The 19,726-nt window shown below is 55.3% G+C and overlaps 1 protein-coding gene across 1 annotated transcript; it reads right to left on the bottom strand.

Annotated features, from left to right (window-relative positions):
* Positions 1 to 6,948: 6,948 nt before the first annotated feature.
* IER5L (immediate early response 5 like) lies at positions 6,949 to 9,673 on the bottom strand. Its single transcript, XM_027615794.2, has one exon. The coding sequence runs from the start codon at positions 9,479 to 9,481 to the stop codon at positions 8,249 to 8,251; it is 1,233 nt and encodes a 410-aa protein (XP_027471595.2). The 5' UTR covers positions 9,482 to 9,673; the 3' UTR covers positions 6,949 to 8,248.
* Between the last annotated feature and the right edge of the window lie 10,053 nt (positions 9,674 to 19,726).

Raw genomic sequence — 19,726 nt, 5'->3', positions numbered from 1 at the left:
GAGAGAGTCGGTAGAAAAATGGTCCTGTAGTTTGCAGTGAAGATTTATTATCTGGGCAGAGGTGACTGGTGACTATATCAGAACTCTCATTTATTGGGCACCTACTATATGCCAGGTGTGGTGCTGCAGAAGGCTCGCTGCTCAGGTGAGTACTCATGCACATCCTCATTTTGTTTTTTTTGTTTTAAGATTTTATTTATTTATTTGACAGAGAGAGACAAAGCAAGAGAGGGAACACAAGCAAGGGGAGTGGGAGAGGGAGAAGCAGGCTTCCTGCGGAGCAGGGAGCCCGATGCGGGGCTTGATCCCAGGACCCTGGGATCATGACCTGAGCCAAAGGCAGACGCTTAATGACTGAGCCACCCAGGCGCCCCGCACATCCTCATTTTGTAGACAAGGGACTGGAGGGCTGGAGAGGGAAGTGAAGAGCCTGTTGTTACCTAGAAAGTGGCAGAGTCCACTTCGCACTCAGGTCTGGGTGACAATGGAGGCTGAGCTTGGGACCACGGGGCTGGGTTTTGGACAGGGGCCCCCCCAGTGGGGGTGGTCCCGGGGAGCCCTCTGTTGCTTGCCCTTATGTGCGCAGGTCTACCTTTGCTCATCTGATATTACAACTTATAGGGAGGGGATGCCACATATCCCCTCGTGTAGCCCTGGGACGACCGTCCCACCATCCGTCTTTGCTGAGGGTCCCTTGGATGGGTGTGTCTACGAGGCTCAAGCCATCAGGCAGAGAGGGACAGAGCTCTAATTGGCCTGGAGCCCCAGCCTGCGCAGCATGACCAGGGAAACTGGTTGGGGCAGCTGGCCTAGACCGTGGTTGTACTGGTTCATCTCCTCCCTCTGCCCGCCAGACACCCTCCCCCCACTGACCTGGGGAAAGGAAGGAAGTTCCTAGAACACCAGTAATCGCCACCATTTCTTGAGTGCTCTGCTGTGTGCCAGACACGGCTCGAGGCTCCTCCATGGGTCATAACGGCATCCTCCCCTCCCTGCCTTCCCTTCTGGTCCCATCTCTCGCCACTCTCCCCCTTGCCCTCTGCCTCAGCCACGCCAGCCATGTGCCCGGTCCTCGAACACGCCAAAGGAGCGCCCGTGTCTAATCTTTGCCCTTGCTGCCGCTTCAGTCTGGAGCTCTCCTCCTTCCACTGTTGTTTGTCCAGCTGCTGGTGGTAGAGAATTCTAGCACCCCCCACCTGTGTTTCACCTCTCCTTCCCAGCCTATGGGCTGCAAGTAGAGGTGAGGGGAGTCACTTCCCGACGGCGGGACTCTACTCCTGAATCGCCCAGTCACGTCTCAGAGGACAGTAGCCCCTGAGAGTTGTCAGTTTAGCTGGACGTTGCGTGGTCAAGAACTTGATCTCCATTGTGTTAAATCTCTGAAATTTGGGGATTAATTTGTTATGACAGCAGAGCCTATCTTATCCTGACGAATAGAGCTGAGCTGTCCAGGTCTCAGCTGAAACATTGTCGCCTTGTGTGACCACCAAATCCGACCACCCCCTTCTCCCTAGTCCCAGTTCCTGTGACATTTAACAATGTTTATTTCTTTGTTCCTTTGCTTATTGCCTGTCTCCCCCGCTAGAATGTGAGCTCCATGAGGGCAGGGCCCTTGTCTGTCTCCTTCATGGCTGCATCTTTGGTGTCTAGCACAGTGCCTGGCACCTAGAGGTACTCAATAAACATTTGAATGTCTGGAATGCATGGATTTCTTTCTTTTCTTTTTAAGATTTACTTATTTATTTTAGAGAGAGAGAGAGAGAATGAGCAGGAGGGGCAGAATGCCTCCTCAACAAGGAGAGGGAGAGAGAATTTTAAGCAGACTCACACCTGGCATGGAGCCCAATGCGGGGCTCCATGTAGAGCCCAATGTGGGGCTCTCACTACCCGGAGATCAGAACCTGAGCTGAAACCAAGAGTCGGATGCTTAACCGACTGCGCCCCACAGGCAGCCCTGAGTACATGGATTTCTTGAATGAGTGAGTGAGATAGGCAGGTGACCATGCTCACAGGTAGCTGTGGAATCTGATAATTACCTCCTGCATTTTTCCTACTGTGATTGGACATAAAGCCTCGAATCATCAGAAGGCTGGAAGCAATGGCTACTTGTTCCACTTTGGGGACTTCTCTCATCTTGCTCTGTCTCAACAGGTGAGGGAATGTGGGCCTGCGAGGAACATGACTCAGCCCAGGTGTCAAGGTAGGCCTCTGGCTGAGCCGGAACCTGCCACTCTCTGTCCAGACTCCTCATCCAGTGCTCTTTGGGCTGAGCTTTGCAACCTGCTCTTTGGTTTCAGCCTAAGTTGCTGAAAGCCTCTCCCAAGCACATTTGCCTCTTACTCCCCTCCTGGCCAGGTAATCTAGCAACTCGGAGCAAATCATTCGGTGATGATGGATGGGTAGGACTGGGTGGAGCTGGGCCAAGGGTCAGAGGTGAGAATGAACAAGACTCCCTCTAGAATGCCTCCTCAACAACATCCTCGAGATGAGCTGTCGTTTTCTCTCACGCTTCTTTTAACAAAGACAGAGTGCAGGAGGGTGAATTCTGGTGAATCGAGGCTTTTTGGTGTGTATTCTGTTTCTTAGGGGGTGAGCCTGCCCCAGACAGGTTGAATATAGCCACGACCCCCGCCCCCGCTCTGTAAACAGGCTGTACCTCGATTACAGCACCTGTCACGTCACAGAAAAATGTAGTGTTCATTTTTTCTTCTAAATAGAAGAGTGATGCATGCTCATTGCAGAAAATTTGGAAAATATGGAAATGTATGAATGATCAAGCAAAGGTCGTCTGGAAAGTCGCCACCTAGTAATAATCGCTAGTATTTTAGAGCTCCTAGTCAGCCTTTTCGACCTGCACATGAGAAGGGATAATGTTACCCATACCCCAGATGTCCCCAGACTGCACCAGCTGGGGGTACAAAGGTGGGCACGATAACCAGGGCATGGCCCCACCCTCTCCATCCCGCTGGCCAGCACCCCTTCATCACCCCGGCTTCCCCCTCCCAAAGCCTTTGCTGTTGTATCTGGGAGTGCCTTCTGGGGCCACAAAAGAGCTCCAGCCCAGTGGCCCTTGTCACTATCCCTGCCATGGAGCCTGCTGGAAGAAGCCTGCCCCTGTCCTGGGGGCCGCAGCCTCCGCTCCCCTTGCCTAAGTGGCAAACCTGGGAGGTACCAGATGGCCCTGGAGCCTTGTTATCCTGGCTAGGATCAAGGAGAACCTTCTTCCCTCAGAGCTGTGTTGGTTGCACTTACTCACCACGCCCCAAAGCTGCCATGCCTCTGCCCTGGGTCTCCAACCGCCCTCCAACCCTAGCCAGAGGTTTGGCACGGGACACAGCTTTGGGATGTGACAGCATCCTTCCTTGAGATTTTCTCAGTTAAGAATAAGAGAAGAGGACAGACCCTGTTGGATGGCAAAGCTACGAGATGCGAAGCCAGGAGCTGCCGTCTACAGCTGTGTGGAGAAGTGGGTCTGCAGTAGGGGAGTGGTCATCTCTAACCACCTTTTGCCCAAGCTGGTTCCAGTAAGGTTGCTGTCCCCTACGATAAGGGTCCTGAAAAATACCAGGACTAGGTTAGTCCCTGCCCTGGGTGGGGTGGGACACAGACACACAGGTGGGTCCTGTGTGTCCGTTGATGCATTGCCCAGGGTCCCAGAGCATAAAGCAATGAAGCGGTAGGAGGCGGGGGTGCACCGAACCGGCTAGTTGAGGCTCAGCTGGAATTTATCTATATTACTGTTTAGACCACATCAGGGCCCTTTGCCGGCTCACAGTGTAATATGTTGTAAATTCCTTCCCACTAGACTCTGCACTCCAATAGGAAGACTGGCCACTTCTTAACTGTGTGACTTTGGGCAAGTCTTCTCATTTCTAAAACAAGGATGCTAATAGTATCTATCTCAGAGAAAATCAAACGAGTGAGTCCATAAAGAGGGATTTGCTCTTCTTTTATTTGCTGTATCTTTTGCAATGGTCAGCTCAGTGCTCTGCACAGGCTGGGCACCAAGTGGATGCTCTGTAAATATATGTGGCCAGTGAGTGGGGATGCAGAAACACACAGCTCTTGGTGTGCATGCCCTGCACCAGAGGAACACCATGGACATACACACACGTGCACACACACAATCACCAGATAAAAGCACTCAGATCTTAGCGCCCTGCACAGTGGCTCTCATGGGAACCCAGGGCATCCCCAGCCCCTGGCTTCTCTGGAGGGCAGCCTGCAGCTCCCTGAGGATCCGGGCTGTCATCCCAGCAGCCCCACATTGCTGGGAGCACAGCGTGGAGCCTGGCTGAACCCTACACCATGTATCAAGGGCAGCAGGACCTGCGGTGTTCTAGGAGCTGGGGGAAATGTGTGTGTGTGTTTGTGTGTGTGTGTGTGTGAGGGGTGGTGGTAGTGGTGATAGTGCTGTTTAACCTGGGGGGATGGGATGAGTGAGTTCTGGCTTCCAGAGCTGCTGTCCTCTGGAAGCTCCCCCCACCACTCCCTGGGTCCCCCAATCTCTTCTCTTCTCCCTACCTCCAGCATCCCAACTCCTGCCTGGGGGCTCTTGTGGGGTCTGGCTTGGTCTTTTTACTGGAGAAAGAGGGGTTTGTCTGTGGATCCTGGTCTATGGACTTCTGGATGGACTGAGTGCCTGCCCCCTTCCATCTTTCCGAGGACTGTCATGGCCAGGAATCCACCCCCCCACCCCCCAGCCTTTCGCTTGTGCTATGAACAGGAATATTAGTCTCTCAGGATGTTCTGGGCGGGCATGCTGCTGGCTGTGCGATACCCTAGGGGTTTGAGTGGAACGAAGATGCTGCTTAGAGTGTCTTGTGTTGGGGACAGTGTGGTCGGGTGTGGCCCCCGTGTGATATGCAGCATAGTAGCAAGTACCTGTGTTACTGTTTTGTACGGAATGTCTTAGCGTGAGATGTAGATGGCCAGTGGGTTGTGTTTTGGGTCACTGCGTATTATTATGGTCAGGGCATTAACCCTTTGCGTGGACGTCTGGGCCCTGAAAAGATAACGGGGGAAGGGGGAAGGGTATCTCCCTTTTGGATGCTCAGAGCCCTCCATTCCCATCCCTCCGCCAATTAGATCCCAATGTGCCTGAGTCTCCTGGCATTGCTGAAGCTCATTAGCCTGGCAAAAGGGTGGGGAACGCAGGTTCCGGGGTCCTGCTGGGTTCAGAGCTCTTATTTAGCAGCTTACCACCCACACTCCTCTGCCGTAGGCATCCGGGCGACGTATGGGGGGATCCCAAGCCCTTTGGCCGGTCCCTTCCTGTGCCCGGTTCGGCGCTCCCAACAAAGGCGACAGACCACGTGCCCCCTCCTCGACGCAGGCCTGGAATGGGGACGCACGTGGCCCCGGGCTCCCGCTCCAGCCGGGGCTGGATCGGACGCGACGCTGCGCCCCAGGTGGGCGCAGAGCGGGCCCCCTCCCCGCCGCAGCCCCGCCGCCCCGGGCTGTGCCTCGCCCACTCCCAGTCGCAGCCGCTGCAGCGCCCGGGAAGTGGCGCTAGGGGGAGCTCTGGCAACTGGCTTGGTGGATTGAAGCAAAACCGTGCATTAAACATCTATTCCTCGTACTTGCAGGGAAAAAATGGGGAGCGGGGAGACACACTGTTCCCCCTCCCTAGCAGCTCCAGACTCTTCCCGTGGGAGGCCGAGAAAACAGCCCTTCGGGGGGGGGGGGACGGCGGGTGAAGGTGCCGTTCCTCCCCGTAACTCACGCCTCCGTAGTCTTTCTCTTCCCCACCCCCATCCCGGACCTTCGCGGCCCCCAGCGCTCTGGAGTGTCCCCGAGTACTAAGCCTCGCGCGACACGGGGACCCGGAGCCGAGCGGGCCCCTGGGACTGGCAGGCGTCCTCCTCTCAGTCTGGGGTGGGGCCTCTCGGCGGCGGCCCCTCCAGTCACCGCTGGAGGCGTGAAGGCTGAGCGGGGGGCGCGAGTCGTCCTGCGGGGTGGCTTGCGCCGGAAAGGGGAGCGCAGGGGTGAGAAAGCGAGCGCGGGAACACTGGGGAGACGGTCAGAGACAGAGGGCCACCGAGAGACACTGTCAAACAACAGAGCAAGCTGCCACTTTGCCTTTTTTTTCCCTTTCCTTTCTTGCCTTTTTTTTTTTTTTTCCTCTCTTCAGGCTTTCTTCCTTATCCCCTATTTGCAAAGCTGGAACCACCCCGCGCGCCCCCGGGCTTGAGCCACGGCTCCAGATGTGAATTTGGTTCCAGTGGGGAGAACGCGAGCTTCCTCGGGGCCTTGGCACATTCTCCCATTCTGAGGTCATTCCGTAGGTGGTCAGAGGGGAGAGCGCGCCTGGAGCCTTCCTGCCTCCATCCACTGGGGAGGGAAGAGAGGCAGGCGGGAGGGAGGAGGGAGGGAGAGGGGAGGGGCGCGAGGAGGGAGGGAGACGCCGCCAGCACACCACCAAGTGGCACCGAGCAGTGATAACAAACTCAACTTAAAAAAAAAAAAAAAGGAAAAGGAAAAAACTTCCCCAAGTTGCAGCCCGAGACGTGCGGACGAGCGGGCGGAGGCGCGGGGCGGGGAGCGTGGGTGGCCCAGAAGCCCCCCGGCGTCCCTCGCTGCTTTTCCCGGCCGCAGAGAGCTCAGACTTGAGGCCCACCAGGCCCTGAGCCCCTGGCTGGGCAGGAAATGTGCTGAAGGCAGGCTTGGCTTTCTGCTGGAGACCCCGGGGGTGGCCGTTCCCGTGGCGGGCAGGCCCCTCTGGGGAGGGCGGCCCGGGAGGCGTACAGCACTAGCTTCATCCCCAGCAACCAACATTCCCCCACTCCCAATCCCGCTCCCACCCCCGGCCCTGCGGATGTGGGCAGATCCAGCCCGCCCAGGCCCCGGAGAGCTGAGATTTGCATGGGGGTAGGGGTCTTTCCCTACCTCCCCCTGTTCTCCCCACCACCTCCAGGCCTATCCGAAAACAAGACACCACCATCCGCTATAATCGACTTTTTATTAAGATTATAAATTTAAACAAATCATCTGAACAGTTTTACCCGGTGATATACAATTCAGTATGCACAAAAATACAGAAGAATGAGGGAGAAGGGCCAAGAAAGGAAGGGTTGGCAACTTGTTTTGGAGTCCACATGGTGCTGATGGCAGAGACCCAGAGGGGCTGCAGATGAACCCCACCTTTTTACAACAAAAGGCTTTAAATTAAACAAAATCTATCGAGCTGAAGACACAGGACAGGGTTCTCACAGCCTCGAACAATGCTGGTTTCATGAAATGCAACCGAAGCCTCAACCAGGACAGTGCAACTTAGAAGCACACACACAAACACCACATCTGACCGGGAACTTAGTGAAAAGTCTCCAACGCAGTCGGCGGTCCCGGCCCCTCCCTCCCTCGGGGCCGCCCGGGATCCAGGTGAAGGAATCGACTTCCTTTTTTGTTTAGTGAGGACCGCAGTGCTGGGCATGATGGGAAATGTAGTCCGCCGTGCCCGCCCCCCACCCCTTCCCCAAACGGTGTCCGGGAGTGTCGGGGTGTCGGGCGCCACCCCCGAGTCCGGGAGACTGGTGGAGGAGGGGAAGAGAGCGAAGCCAGAAGGGCGGGGAGAGGAGGGGTTCAAGACACCCGCCCCGGGAAAGAAAGAAAAAAAAAAGTTGAAGTGTTTTCATTTCTGCCTTCTCATTTTGAGAACTTTGGAGGCCGCCCCCAGAGAGGAAATGTGACCCAAACGTCCCTTTCGGAGATAGAGAGTTTGCCTTTGTTTTTGCTCAGGATTTCACAAGACCCATTCCTTACCCCACGGAGGGACTCGGGAGAACCGAGCGCCGGGCTTCCCGGGTCTGACAAATGATTGGAATCGGCGTCCCGGGCCCCGCGCCCTCCTGCGCTGCGCCCCCGGCGCGCCCCGGCAGCCCGGGCGTCCTGCCTCGCCCCCGGCTGCCCGGCACCTCCTCCGGGCAGCAGCCCTCCCTCACGTGGCTGTCTCCTCGCTAAACACCACTGCAATCACTACAATAAAAAGAAAAAAAAAAAAAAAAGAGTAGGAGAAACACAAAGCATACTTAAATAGGCGCTTTTTCTCTCTGCAAAAATAAAGTCCAACATCTTAGATTTTTTTTTTTTTATTTTACAATTTATAAAACATCAGCCGCCTCCCCTTGCTCGCTCCCAGCTCAGCCCCGGGTGGCCAGGCGCCCGTTCGCTCCCTCCTCTCGCCCCTTGGCCGAGTCTTTGTCTGGCCCCAGCCCCGCGGGGCCCCGGGTCCCCGTGCCCTCGGGGGTCCCTAGAAGGCGACAATGGCTCGAGTCCAGGCGCCGAGGCTGGCGAGCGCCTGCTTGGCGCACAGCTGCCCGTTGAGCGGCGGCGGCTGCTCGGAGGAGTCCGGCTGTCGGCTCACCAGCCCGGAGAAGCCCGAGCCAAAGATGGAGATCAAGTTTGAGATGTTGGACGCGTCCGGGGACGAGTCCGGGCAGAAGTCCTCGAAGCGGGCGCGCTTGCAGGGGGCGAACGGGGCGCCCCCGGGGGGTTCGGCTCCCAGGTCGCCCGCGTCCTCCTCTTCGTCTTCGTCCTCCTCCTGGCCAGGGTAATACTTGCGCTTGCAGCCGGCGGCGGACGCCAGGCCGGGTCCTGGGGCGCCCTGGCCACAGCAGGGGCAGTGGGCGGAGGCGCAGCAGTCCTGGTGCAAGTAGCCGTTCTCCACCGTGGTCACCACGTGAGTGTCCAGGTCCAGGACGGTGGTCTGGCTGCTGCAGTGCACGCCGAAGTCCGAGGGGGCCGGGTACGCGCCCCGGTAGAAGCCTGGGGAGGAGGCGGGGGCCGGGGAGGCGGGCGGGGAGGCGCCAGCAGCGGCCTGAGGGGCGGCCGCTGGGGGCGCGGAGGGCGCGGAGCAGGCGGCGGAGGCGCGAGGGTCCCGCGGGCAGAGCGCGGCGGGCGCGGGCGGCGGCAGCGGCGCAGGACCCGGCTGCAGCGGCTCCAAGGGCTGCCCGCGGTGGGGCGCGCCGTGCGGCGGCTGGAGCGCGGCGCACCCGGGCAGCTCCGAGAGCGCCCCCGCGCCGCCCGCGGGCGCCCCGGCCGCCGCCGCCGCGCAGCCCCTGGGCGCCGGGTGCTGGTGCTGGTGCAGCTGCTGCTGGAGGTGCAGCTGGTGGAGCTGGTGGAGCTGGTGCAGCTGGTGCCGGGCGGTCGGCTCGCGCGCCTCCGCGTCCCCGCCGCCGCCAAGTTGGAGCGGGCCGAAGTCGGCAGCGCTGGCCGGCATGCCGGGCGCCGCGTACGCGAGGTGCTGGTGCTGGTGGTGGGGCGGCTGCTGCTGCTGCTGCTGCTGCTGCTGCTGCTGCTGCTGCTGCTGACGCCGGTAGAGCTCGGCGTAGCGCTCGCTCAGGTAGAGCTGGCGCGCGTTGCGGAGCACGTAGGACACCAGGAGGTTCTTGTGCAGCTTGATGCCGCCGCGCTGGGTCCGGGAGCTGTGGATCTTGCGCAGGGAGATGCTGATCAGGCTCTGGGCGTCCAGGGCGCACTCCATGCTCCCGCGGAGACGGTGGCGGCGGAGCAGCCGCGGCCGCTGCTGCTGTTGAGGCTGCTGTTGTTTCGGCCTCCAGCCGGTTGCCGGGGCGCGCTGGGCAGGGGAAGCGGAGCCCGGGTCAGCGGGTCGGCTGCGCTCCGAGAGGAGCCGCCACCATGCGCTGCGCGCCACCCGCGGGCTCGTGCTCCCCAGTCGGCGCCAAAGCAATGAGCCTCGGCCGGCCCGGGCCCCAGCTATTTAGCCGGGCGTCCGGGCCCCGCCCCACACCTCATGCGCCAATAGGAGTACTCGGAGCCTCCCGAGTGACAGGCGCTGCCCGCCCCGGGGCCACTCGGCCAGCCAATCAGACCAAGGCGGTTCCTTTGTGCTATTCAAATACCGAACGGACCCCGGGCCTCCAACGCCGCGGCTGCCTCGAATGTTCTCCTGGGGCTGCCGTGCGGCGCGGGACTCGGAGCCGCTGGGGCCGCTGCGTGCACCCTGGGTCGCCTCGGAGCCGCCACGTTGGAGCCCGCAGCCGCCCTCGGCCTAGCTCCTGGGAGCCGGGGGTCGGCTCACCTGAGTGCGCCGGCGACGGCTCCTCCCCCTTCCGCACGGCTGGGCCTCACCTGCGGCAGGTGCACGCAACTCCCCACTCCCGGCCACGCGGCACCTCCTTTTTCACCTGCCGACCCCGGGTGACCCGCGGGACGCCGGCCTCTGCAGGACACTAATGGGGCCGTCGGCCTGACCTTGGGGACCCTCAAGGGAGAAAGGTTTGGAGGTACCTCAACCGCAGAGAATACTGGGCCTGCCTTGAATTTTTGGCCAGGGGTCTTAGGAAATAGTCGGGGAAACGCCGTCCTCCCCCATTTGTCTGACGAGAAAACCCAAAACAAGGTGAATTTTGGTCTCAAGAGGGCATGCCCTAGAGAGCCTATGGCCTCGAAACCAGCTGAGGTCCGAAGGCGTTCTGAGCCACACCGAGTGTCCTTATCACCGGTTCTGTAACCTTTCCTTTCCTTTCCTTCCTAACTAATAATAATGACAATGAGGACTATTATGATGTGCCTAGTATGGGGCAGACCCCTGCCAGAAACACCCTGCATCCCTCACTGTGACTGCCTGCAGAGCAGGGACCCGAGTCTCCGAGGAGGGGGTGACGTGTGGGATCGTACACTCCCAGGGTGCAGAGCTAGGATTTGTGCCAGGGCTGTGAGCTCCAGACGGGAAGCTGGAATAACGAGGGCCCAGGAACTCTCCAACTTAAATTTTGTGAACACCGTTTCCCCTTTGCCCTGAACCATCCATGGGCCACCTCCTCCCAGCTGGGGACTGAGAGATCGGAGAACAGAGGCATAGGATTGCCATCTCTGGGGGCTCTCCATCTGGATGGGGAGGTGTGAAGGGGGTGACTGCTGCTGAGTGGGGGCTCCAGGAGGTTTGCCTGACGAAGAGGTCCTTGCACTGGCCCCGTGAAGGAGGACCGGGCTTCACAGAGACTGCTGGAGCTAGGCAGGCTTTGTGGGGGCTGGGGTGGGGGTGGGGGTCCCAGGAGCAAACTTCTTCTGAGTGCCCTCTTTTCCTTGGGTCTATTGTCCTCAGCACCTATTTTGTTCCTGGGTGGGAGCGAAGAGACCCAGCCGGTCCAGCCTCCAGTTTCTGGGTCTCTCTTCGGTCTCAAGAATTCTCGAGATTCATTTCCACAAACACTTTTCAGCTCTACTCAGGGCCAGGCATCAAGGGTGAAAACAAAGTTAGGGAGCATTTACCCCATTTTTCAGGTGCGGGAACTAGGCACTGACATTGGACAGGACTTGCCCGAGGTGGCACAGCTCCAGGCCGGGCACACTGTCCTCTCCATTCTGTCTCAGGCTGCTCCAAGCCCTTCAACCTGGTAGCATCTCTCTCTACCACCACCCAGAGACACCAGGATGGACATTTTAGGGTGACTTCAGAGAAGGGGCATCTTTCTTCCATTCTATGGAAGAGGTGGTCTGGTGATAGGGACACACAAGAGTGGAATTTATCCAGGAGACAACGTGTGTAGGAATAAAAAAATCCATTGCCCCTTACTTCCTTAGGGCCTGTCTTCAAGACACACAAAAGTTTCATTTATTTACTTTTGGAGTTCACCTTTGAGACATCACTAGCATGTGGAGGGACAGGCGGGAGGTCCTATGTGGTTTTCTGGCCGTGAGGACTCCATATGCAATAGTCAAGTCTGGGATCCACGGTGTCTGTCCTGTTGCAAGAGTCCAAGAATGGATTATTAATGCTGACTTCAGGCCTTCCTTCTGTCCTTGCCCAGAATTTACTGGAGGAAACTAAGAGAGTGTATGGTTCTTCTTCAAGGTCCCATCACACAGCCAAGAAGGGGCAGAGGCAGGATTTGAACCCAGGACTGTTTGTAGGCCTGGACTTACTCTAGCTTCTTTGAGTTAAGCTGCTTACTTCTGCCCTCGGTAGATCTGAGTCCAGTTCCCAGGCCTCAGTGCACGCACTGCGAACGTGACCTTGATGTAATCAATGCCTGCCACTTTTCTGCAGAGTGCTCTGGGACCAGCATCTGCAGGAATCACAAAGAAGCAAGTATCTGTCCCAGCCTCAGCTCATCATGCACAGCCAGTCTCTGAGCAGCACCCCAAAATACGCCTCTGGGGGCCCAGATGGGGAATCAGTATAGGAATGGAGGTGGGTTCTCTAACCTCAGGAGGGGACTGCTTCCTAGTCCCCCACACACCCCTGCCCCAAGGCAAGTTTGAGCTCTGCTAAGACTCTTTCACTCCTGGGGATCAGCTAAGAGGTGGTCAGTCCATTTGTGTGACCCCGTTCCTTGGGCCCTCTTGTCCGGGGCCCACACTTACTTGGTTTCCTCTCCTTCTCAAGAATCAAGATGGGCCAGTGGGGAAAGCAAAGCAGTTGTCCAGCTTCATAAAAACCGTTCATCTTTTTTGGGGTGGCCTGGGACGGGGGAGTTGCCACAGCTGTTGTAACAAAACAGTTGCTGAAGGAGGCAATGGAACAGCTGAGCTATTTGGCGCCCCTGGGGGAGCAGTAAAGCTGGGGGGCACACAGTAGGGATTCACAAATGTTTGTAGAATGGGTGGGTCACACACAAGGCTTCTGTCCGGATGCACAATGGCTCAAAGCAGAGTACCGGAGACTGCTTAGGGCGGTGAGTGTGGAGCTGTGTGTGTGAACATCCGTGCCCATCTATGTGTGGAGGAAGGGCCCTCAGACCTGCACCTTGTGCAGGAGGGCAAGTCCAAGTTAGACAAGGCTTCTTAGGGTAGAGAGCTGGCCTTATTTGTCTGGGCACCTGAGAAAGGTTCGGGCACTCACCTTCCCCCCCCCTCGCCCTTCCCCCACCCGGAGCTGGGAGATTACATCTGGCACTGAGTCACCGCTCCCCGGAGGAAGTTAATTAATGCCTAAATATTTACCGAGGGTCTGCTGGGACAGCATGGAACAGGGAACAGAGCCCATGGGGGACCCGGGCTCCTGTCGAACCCCCAGCGGCATCAGCCCCATGTCGGAGCAGTTAACACCTTGAAAGTGCTACGTGTGCCTTGTGAGCTCTTTCTGGTTACCCCAGATGGCAGGAGGGAGGCACGGCTAAGGAAGGTTCCCAGTCAGCAGTGGGATCTGCCTGGTGGGTTCCTAGCGATTGGCTTAGGGAAAAGGGATGCAAAGGCAAAAAGCTTAATTAAAGGTGTTGTGTTGGGGTGAGATTTAGAATTCATGCATTCATTGTTCATTTGCCCAAGAGTTATTTCCAGGACTGTCCTCCGGAATCCCTGCAAATGGGTCAGGGGATAAGACGTGATTCTGTCCTCAGGAGGCCATGATTCAGAGGGAAGCACACAAGATGAACAGCATGATAGGAAGAGGGACGGGGCTGCAGGAGGGCAAGGGAGGGCCCCCAAAGCTGGTCTGGGAGGGCTTCCTGTGGGAAGCTGAGCCTTGGAGGCCAAGGATGGGGAGGGGCCTTACAGCAGAGAACAGCTCAGGGCCTGGTACACAGTAGGCTCTCAATAAATGCTTGTGGACTAAATCAGTCAATGAACGTAAGTATGTAGAAGATACCATCAGGGTTAGAAGGGCCCTAGAGACCAGGCTACCCCTACTTCTAATTTCCACACGGGTAAACTGGACCCAGTTTACCCGTGTGGAAATTACCCAAGGGGAGGAGGGATGCACTGAGTGTTGGCCTGGAGCTGGGACTCGAACCCAGCTGTCCCACCTCCTGGTCCAGTGCCTGGCTGCCACAGTTCACTGTCTCTGAGACTTGGAGCGTTGCTCCATGGGGATTGAGACTGGGGACTGCAGGCAGTGGCAGAGAAGGCGGTGGGGTGCTGCCGACCTCAGGGATCACCGTTGAGTCCTCCAAGGCCCAGGGACTAGTGGCACTTGGAGGTGGGAGCCCTGTACTCATCTCAAGAAAGCTGTTCTGTGGTTGGTGGGTACTGGGGAGCTCGGCTAGGGTCCTGGAGCCCAGACAGCCCCCACCTCCTGCCCTGCAGAACCTGTACCCTGTCACCATTCCTGGTGGATGCTAATAACCCACCAATGTCAGTGTTTGCCCGGCATGGTCCTGGGCATCAGGCTCGGTGCGCAGAAAGACATGGTAGTCCCCGGGTTCGAGGTCCTTAAGTGTGATGAGAAAGACGGATGGAAACTTGGCTTTTCAGAGCTCTTGCTTTGTGCCAGGCACTGGGCCCAGTGCTTTTCATGGTGATATCCTTGAGTCCCCACACCAGCCTCTGAGGCAGGTTTGGGTATAATCCCCATTTTATGGATGGAGCCACTGAGGCACAGAGAACTTGATGACTTGCCTGGGGTCACATACCAGAAAGAAGGGACTCCAATCCCGGGGCTCTGGGGAAGTGGGAGTACCATGAGCAGAGTAGCAGGAGAGGAGTGGAGACCCCCTTTTGGATTTCCTTTTGGAAAGGAAATCCTTTCCTATTCCTTTTGGATTTACTGGCCTTTCGAACAAATCCTATACTTATTGATGGAATGTGTAGAGAGGGCAGATGTGATCTCTCAGCTAGGGTCTCTGCCCAAGCACCTGGGATGGGCTGGATGTCTATTTGTTCATTCATTCATTCATTCATTCACTCACTCACTCACTCACTCAATAACCATGGACTAAATGCTGGCCAACGTGCAGGCGCTGTGCTAAGCCCTGGGGAAAACACCAGGCAGCTCGCATAGCCTAGAGCGGAGCTGAGGATCCTCTTAATCTCCCAGGCCAATTCCAATTGATTGGTAGTGTCTGCCTGGAGCTCTGGGTCGGAAGGGATTTGGCATGTGCCCCAATTGATTAGTGATGTCTGCCAAGGGCTCAGCTGGGAGCCTTTATGGCAGACCTGCTGGGTAGCTGCTCTTGGGATGAGGTTGGAGTGTGTGTGTTCAGGGCTTTGGACATCTGGGGTGGACTCGCTGGCAGAGTGGGGGCTGGGGGCTCAGGAGATACGGGTGCTAGCTCCAGACTGGCCTGTATCACTTCTCTTGGGGCTCAGTCTCCTCACTTGTCACCTTCCTTCAGGAGGTCCTGTGAGCAGCAAGTGACTCCAAAGTGCTTTGAAGAGTGGAAGGGATTAGTATTGAATTGAAACGGGAGACTTCCCCCTTCCCTCTTTTCTCTTTTCTCAAAATCCTGCCAGAAGCTGAGCATGCTGGGCAGGCCAGAGTTAATCCTGGACCGGCCCTGGGCGGGTGTGTGGGTGTGTGGGTGGGGGGGCAGCTCAGCGGTTCCTGGCTAGGAGTTGTTTTTATAAATCACTTAGTACAGACCTTTGTCCCCTCACTGGGCTCAGCTGGGAGTTTCTAAGGAGTGAGAAGCTCCTTGGATCTCAGGAACTGAATCTTCGAACTCTTTTTCATTTGAGTGGTGGGAGCTAGTGTGTGTGCTCCCTGCCTCCTCCACCTCACCACTTGGTGCCAGACACAGAATTATGTTTAACATGGATTTTTTTTTTTCATTAATCCTCTGAACAATCAAATGAGGTAGGGATTACTATCATCCCCATTTTACAGCTGAGGAAACTGAGGCCCAGAGAATTGTTCTGGGGCCACACATTCCCAGGGTGCTGCGTGGGTACGGGCCCTGGTCCAAGCTCGGGAAAGGCTGTCTTCACCCATCTTGACCTACTGTGCCTCACCCTTGCTCTCTTGTCCATTCCTCCATTTGCTCATTTATGGACTTACCCTTCTGTTCTTTCACAAATATTAGGTGCCTACCGTGTGCCAGGCTCTGCATCAGCTCCTAGAACCCCGGCAGTCCCCGCTGTCATGGACCTCACTTACATTCCAGACCAGATGGGAAGCAAACAAGAAATAAACAAGCAGATAAATAAACAAGATTGCAATGAGGATGATAAAGGAAGTAAACAGGGCTTTGTGATAGGGACTAGAGGGAGGGCAAAGTGGCCAGCCTCACAGGTCCCCTGGGCGGAGGGTCCCCAAGACCCCAACCCTCTCTCTGGCGGTCTCCCCAGAGCCCAAGTCCCTGCATCACTGGTCCAAACTCTCCAGCAATCTGTGCCGAGCTCAGGCTGCACTCCCGTCCCTCTTGCTCGCCACAACTGGTGAATTTTTAATGCTGCTTACACGGAACAAAGCAGAGTTTTTGTTTTTGTTTTGAGAGCATTTCTCAAAAAAAAAAAAAAATCATTTCTCAAGTGTGTGTGTGAGTGTGAAGAGTGTGGGAGGGAGAGACAGCCCAGTGAGCACCGATCATCTGTCCTTAATTCATCTCCCGAGCTCCTTTTTATTTTTTTAATTTTTTAAAACAAGGGGGTAAATAGAATTTCAGTTCTGGACCTGTGCTGGTGAAAGGGCACCCCTCAGGACCCCCGACATCCACGTTGTCAGTGAACCCATCCAGCTCCTTGGGGACCCAGGTGCTATCATCACCTTTGTCATACAATTGAGGACACCAAGGCACAGGGACAAGAAGTTTCTGAGCAGGGTCCTCCTAATGAGAAGAGGAGTAGAGGGCAGGATGCACATTTGGTCTTCTAAAACCCAGCTCTTTCCTCCCCTCCACCTGCCTTCCCCCACCCCCTCCGAGACACACACACACACACACACACACACACACACACACACACACACACAGCTCTGGCTTCAGGTGGGGTGGAAATGTGAGCAGGAGTCCTGCTTGTAACCTCAAAGGAGCTGGATTAATTTGGCTGAGAGGGACAGGAAGGGGAGAGGCTCCCAGGTAGGAGAGTGGAGCCCTGTGGTCTGTGCTGGGGGCAGAGCCTTTCTCCGAGACTGACCCCAGCGGGTGCAGCAAAGTGGGTCTCTGCTTTGTGTCCTTGGTGGTGGCTCCCGGGGGCTCTTCTTAGCCTATTTATTGAGCACTTACTGTGTACTAGCCACTAAGTTCTTTACACGCATCTTCTTGTTGAATCCTCATGATAGAATCTATGACTGAGGAACTTTAATACCATGCCCATTTTAGAGATGAGGAGGCTGGGGCACAGAGAGGTTAAGCGACTGGAATCTAGCCTGGTTTGCCTCCAGGGTCGGCTCTTTTAACCCAACACCTGGGGAGGCACCTGGCAGGAAGAAGAAGGTGGCCGCCAGGACTTTGAGAGCTGTGGCTTGTGATCATCCGTGTGGACCCGTGAAACTTCCATGCTGTTTTGGTTCATATTTTCAGCTTGATTTTACTGGTTTTCAGTGTTCGGGGTTGGGCTATGCTCCGCTACAGGAAGAAGTCATTCCCGAAATCTTAAGAGGCTAGACCCAATACAAGTTTCTTTCTTACTCACGTTGCAATCCAGTGTGGGCCACACAGCTTTCCTCCAGCCTCCAGGCTCCTCCCATTACGTGGTTCCACCAGGCAAGAGTTTTTTTTTTTTTTTTTTTGCTGGCTGTGTAGGAGGACGCCGCACGATGTTTTATTGCAAAGCCTGAATCGTCATTCCTCACTCCCATTGGTCAGAATGGAGTCACGTGACACCACCTAGCTGCAAGGGAGGCTGGGAAATGTAGTCCTCAGGTGCGCTCAGCCGGCAATTAGGTTCAGGGAATGAACAGCTTTGTCACTGACACGAAGTCCTTGATGAAAGAGAAAGGGGAGCTTTGACCAATTCATGGGTCACGCATCCCACAGCTACCAAGCAAATATTTATTTATTTATTTATTTATTTATTTATTTATTTATTTATTTATTTATTTTTACATGTGTGTCTGTCTCCTCCTCTAGACTAAACTGAGGGCAGGGACATAAGTTTCTGTGCTTAGCAGCTTAGTATCCAGCAAATAACATGTCCAGTTAGTGTTTGTTCAATGAACAAACATCGCCTGTGTGAAACGATCCTGATGAACAGGAGTTTTAGCTTCACATGTATCAGCTGTGTACAAAAGAACATTTAAATATCAGTGTAGCAGGGAAGTCCCTCTTGAAAAGAAAAAAGTTTTAACCCGTCTTATCCTTCCCCTAGTGGTGAACAGAGTTCTTAAATCAAGAACTGATTCATTCATTGGTTCTGTGATGAATGGAGGGATAGATTGATTCACTCTTTCAACAGATATTTGTTTTTTTTTAAAGATTTATTTATTTATTTGAGAGAGCGAGAAAGAGAGAGAGTACCTGAGAGGGGGTTGGGTCAGAGGGAGAAGCAGGCTCCTTGCTGAGCTGGGAGCCTGATGCGGGACTCGATCCCGGAACTCCGGGATCATGACCTGAGCCGAAGGCAGTCGCTTAACCAACTGAGCCACCCAGGCGCCCTCAACAGATATTTGTTGAGTATCTACTATGTGCCAAACCCTTTACAGGACATAAGAGAAGGGGAAAGGACAGTGTGTTCTCCAATGGTATGCATATTCTCAGGGAGACAAGGCTACCCCAAGGTCATGAAATCAGACAACATTATTCCATGAAACCACAAGTTGATTTCTCACCTGTAATATCAAACACTGAATTAATCTTTTCTAAGACACGCTCTACCCTGTACCTTACACTTCTGAAATCTGGATATTTTACTCACTGGACTAGTTAACATAAAGCACATCATATGATATATCCCATCATTTCACATTTAGTGAAATGGGACTAGTTCTGTCCCATGTTGATTAAGGCAGATAGTTTGATATTTTGGGGGTCACGAGGAGGGAGGGGAACCATTTTTGTTGAGAACTGAATATGGACTAGGCACTGCCCTCAGTGGTTGACAACAACATGGGATCTCATGCACCCCATCAGGCGTCTTGTTGTATCGTCCCCCTTTTACAGACAAAAAGACTAAAGCTTTTCTAGAATTCCTCATCAGAAGAACTGGAGTTCCAACCCCATGCCGTCCCATTCCAGAGCCCATGTTCTGAATCATCCTTCCATCATCCTGTGCAGACACCCATGTGATGTAGTCATGAGCCCTATTTCCCAGATGAGGGAGCTGAGCTGCACAGAGCTTACCTGCTTTGCTTAAATTTAGTCAGATAGTGGCAAAGTAGGGTTTGTACCCGAGTTTTTTCTTCCCAGAATCCAAATGTTTCACGACTCTATTCTCCTGCCTTTGGCTTCCTCATGATTTTGAGGATGAGGCTGGACTGACTGGGGAAATCATCCTGAGACCCAATCGTGAAGAGAGTCTGTATGAGTCTCTCCCTCTCCAGGGTTCTGGATGAGGACGCCCACCAGGCTAGTCTCAGGCCAGAGGGACTCAGACACCGTTGAAGCCAAAAAGGCAGCTGGGAAAATTAGTACTGCCAGTCTTGCATGGAGCACCAGAAGGGGCCTGATAATGGGAGGGGATCCCTGTAGTGAGCATGTTAGTGAGACTCAAGCAATTTGGGAAATGCAGTAACGGGATTTGATGGTTAACAAGAACATGTGTGGCACTGGTAGTGGGCTCTGTGGTGAACTTCCCAATTCAGGTTCCAGCTCTGCTCCATCAAGGAACAACCCCGTGGTTTGGGTGGCCTTGGCTCCAATCCCAGCTTCAGGATTCACAGCCCCAACCCCCCACTGGGCAGCAGTGGGACATAACCCAAGTCAAGTGCCAACCAGTGCAGGATTCAGGTACGGTTAGCTTAGAACAGAGCTCAGGACTTTTGTCCCTATGAGGTAGGAATTTTCATCAACCTCATTTTATAGATAAGAAAACTGAGGCTAAGAAAGTAGGATAGATTGAGTTATTGTTCAGCAATTATTCAGTCCCTTTCTCTTTGAGGCAGAATAGATTTCCCTGCTCCACTGACTTTGACCTTGGCCATATGACCTGCTTTGGCCGATGGGCTGTGGGG

The sequence above is a fragment of the Zalophus californianus genome, chromosome 13 (assembly GCF_009762305.2).
Source record: "Zalophus californianus isolate mZalCal1 chromosome 13, mZalCal1.pri.v2, whole genome shotgun sequence".
Taxonomy (NCBI): Eukaryota; Metazoa; Chordata; class Mammalia; order Carnivora; family Otariidae; genus Zalophus; species Zalophus californianus.
This window is presented reverse-complemented; position numbering and strand designations above follow the sequence as displayed.

Coding starts and splice junctions, on each gene's coding strand:
- IER5L (XM_027615794.2), bottom strand. CDS start 9,481: ATGGAGTGCGCCCTGGACGCCCAGAGCCTGATCAGCATCTCCCTGCGC.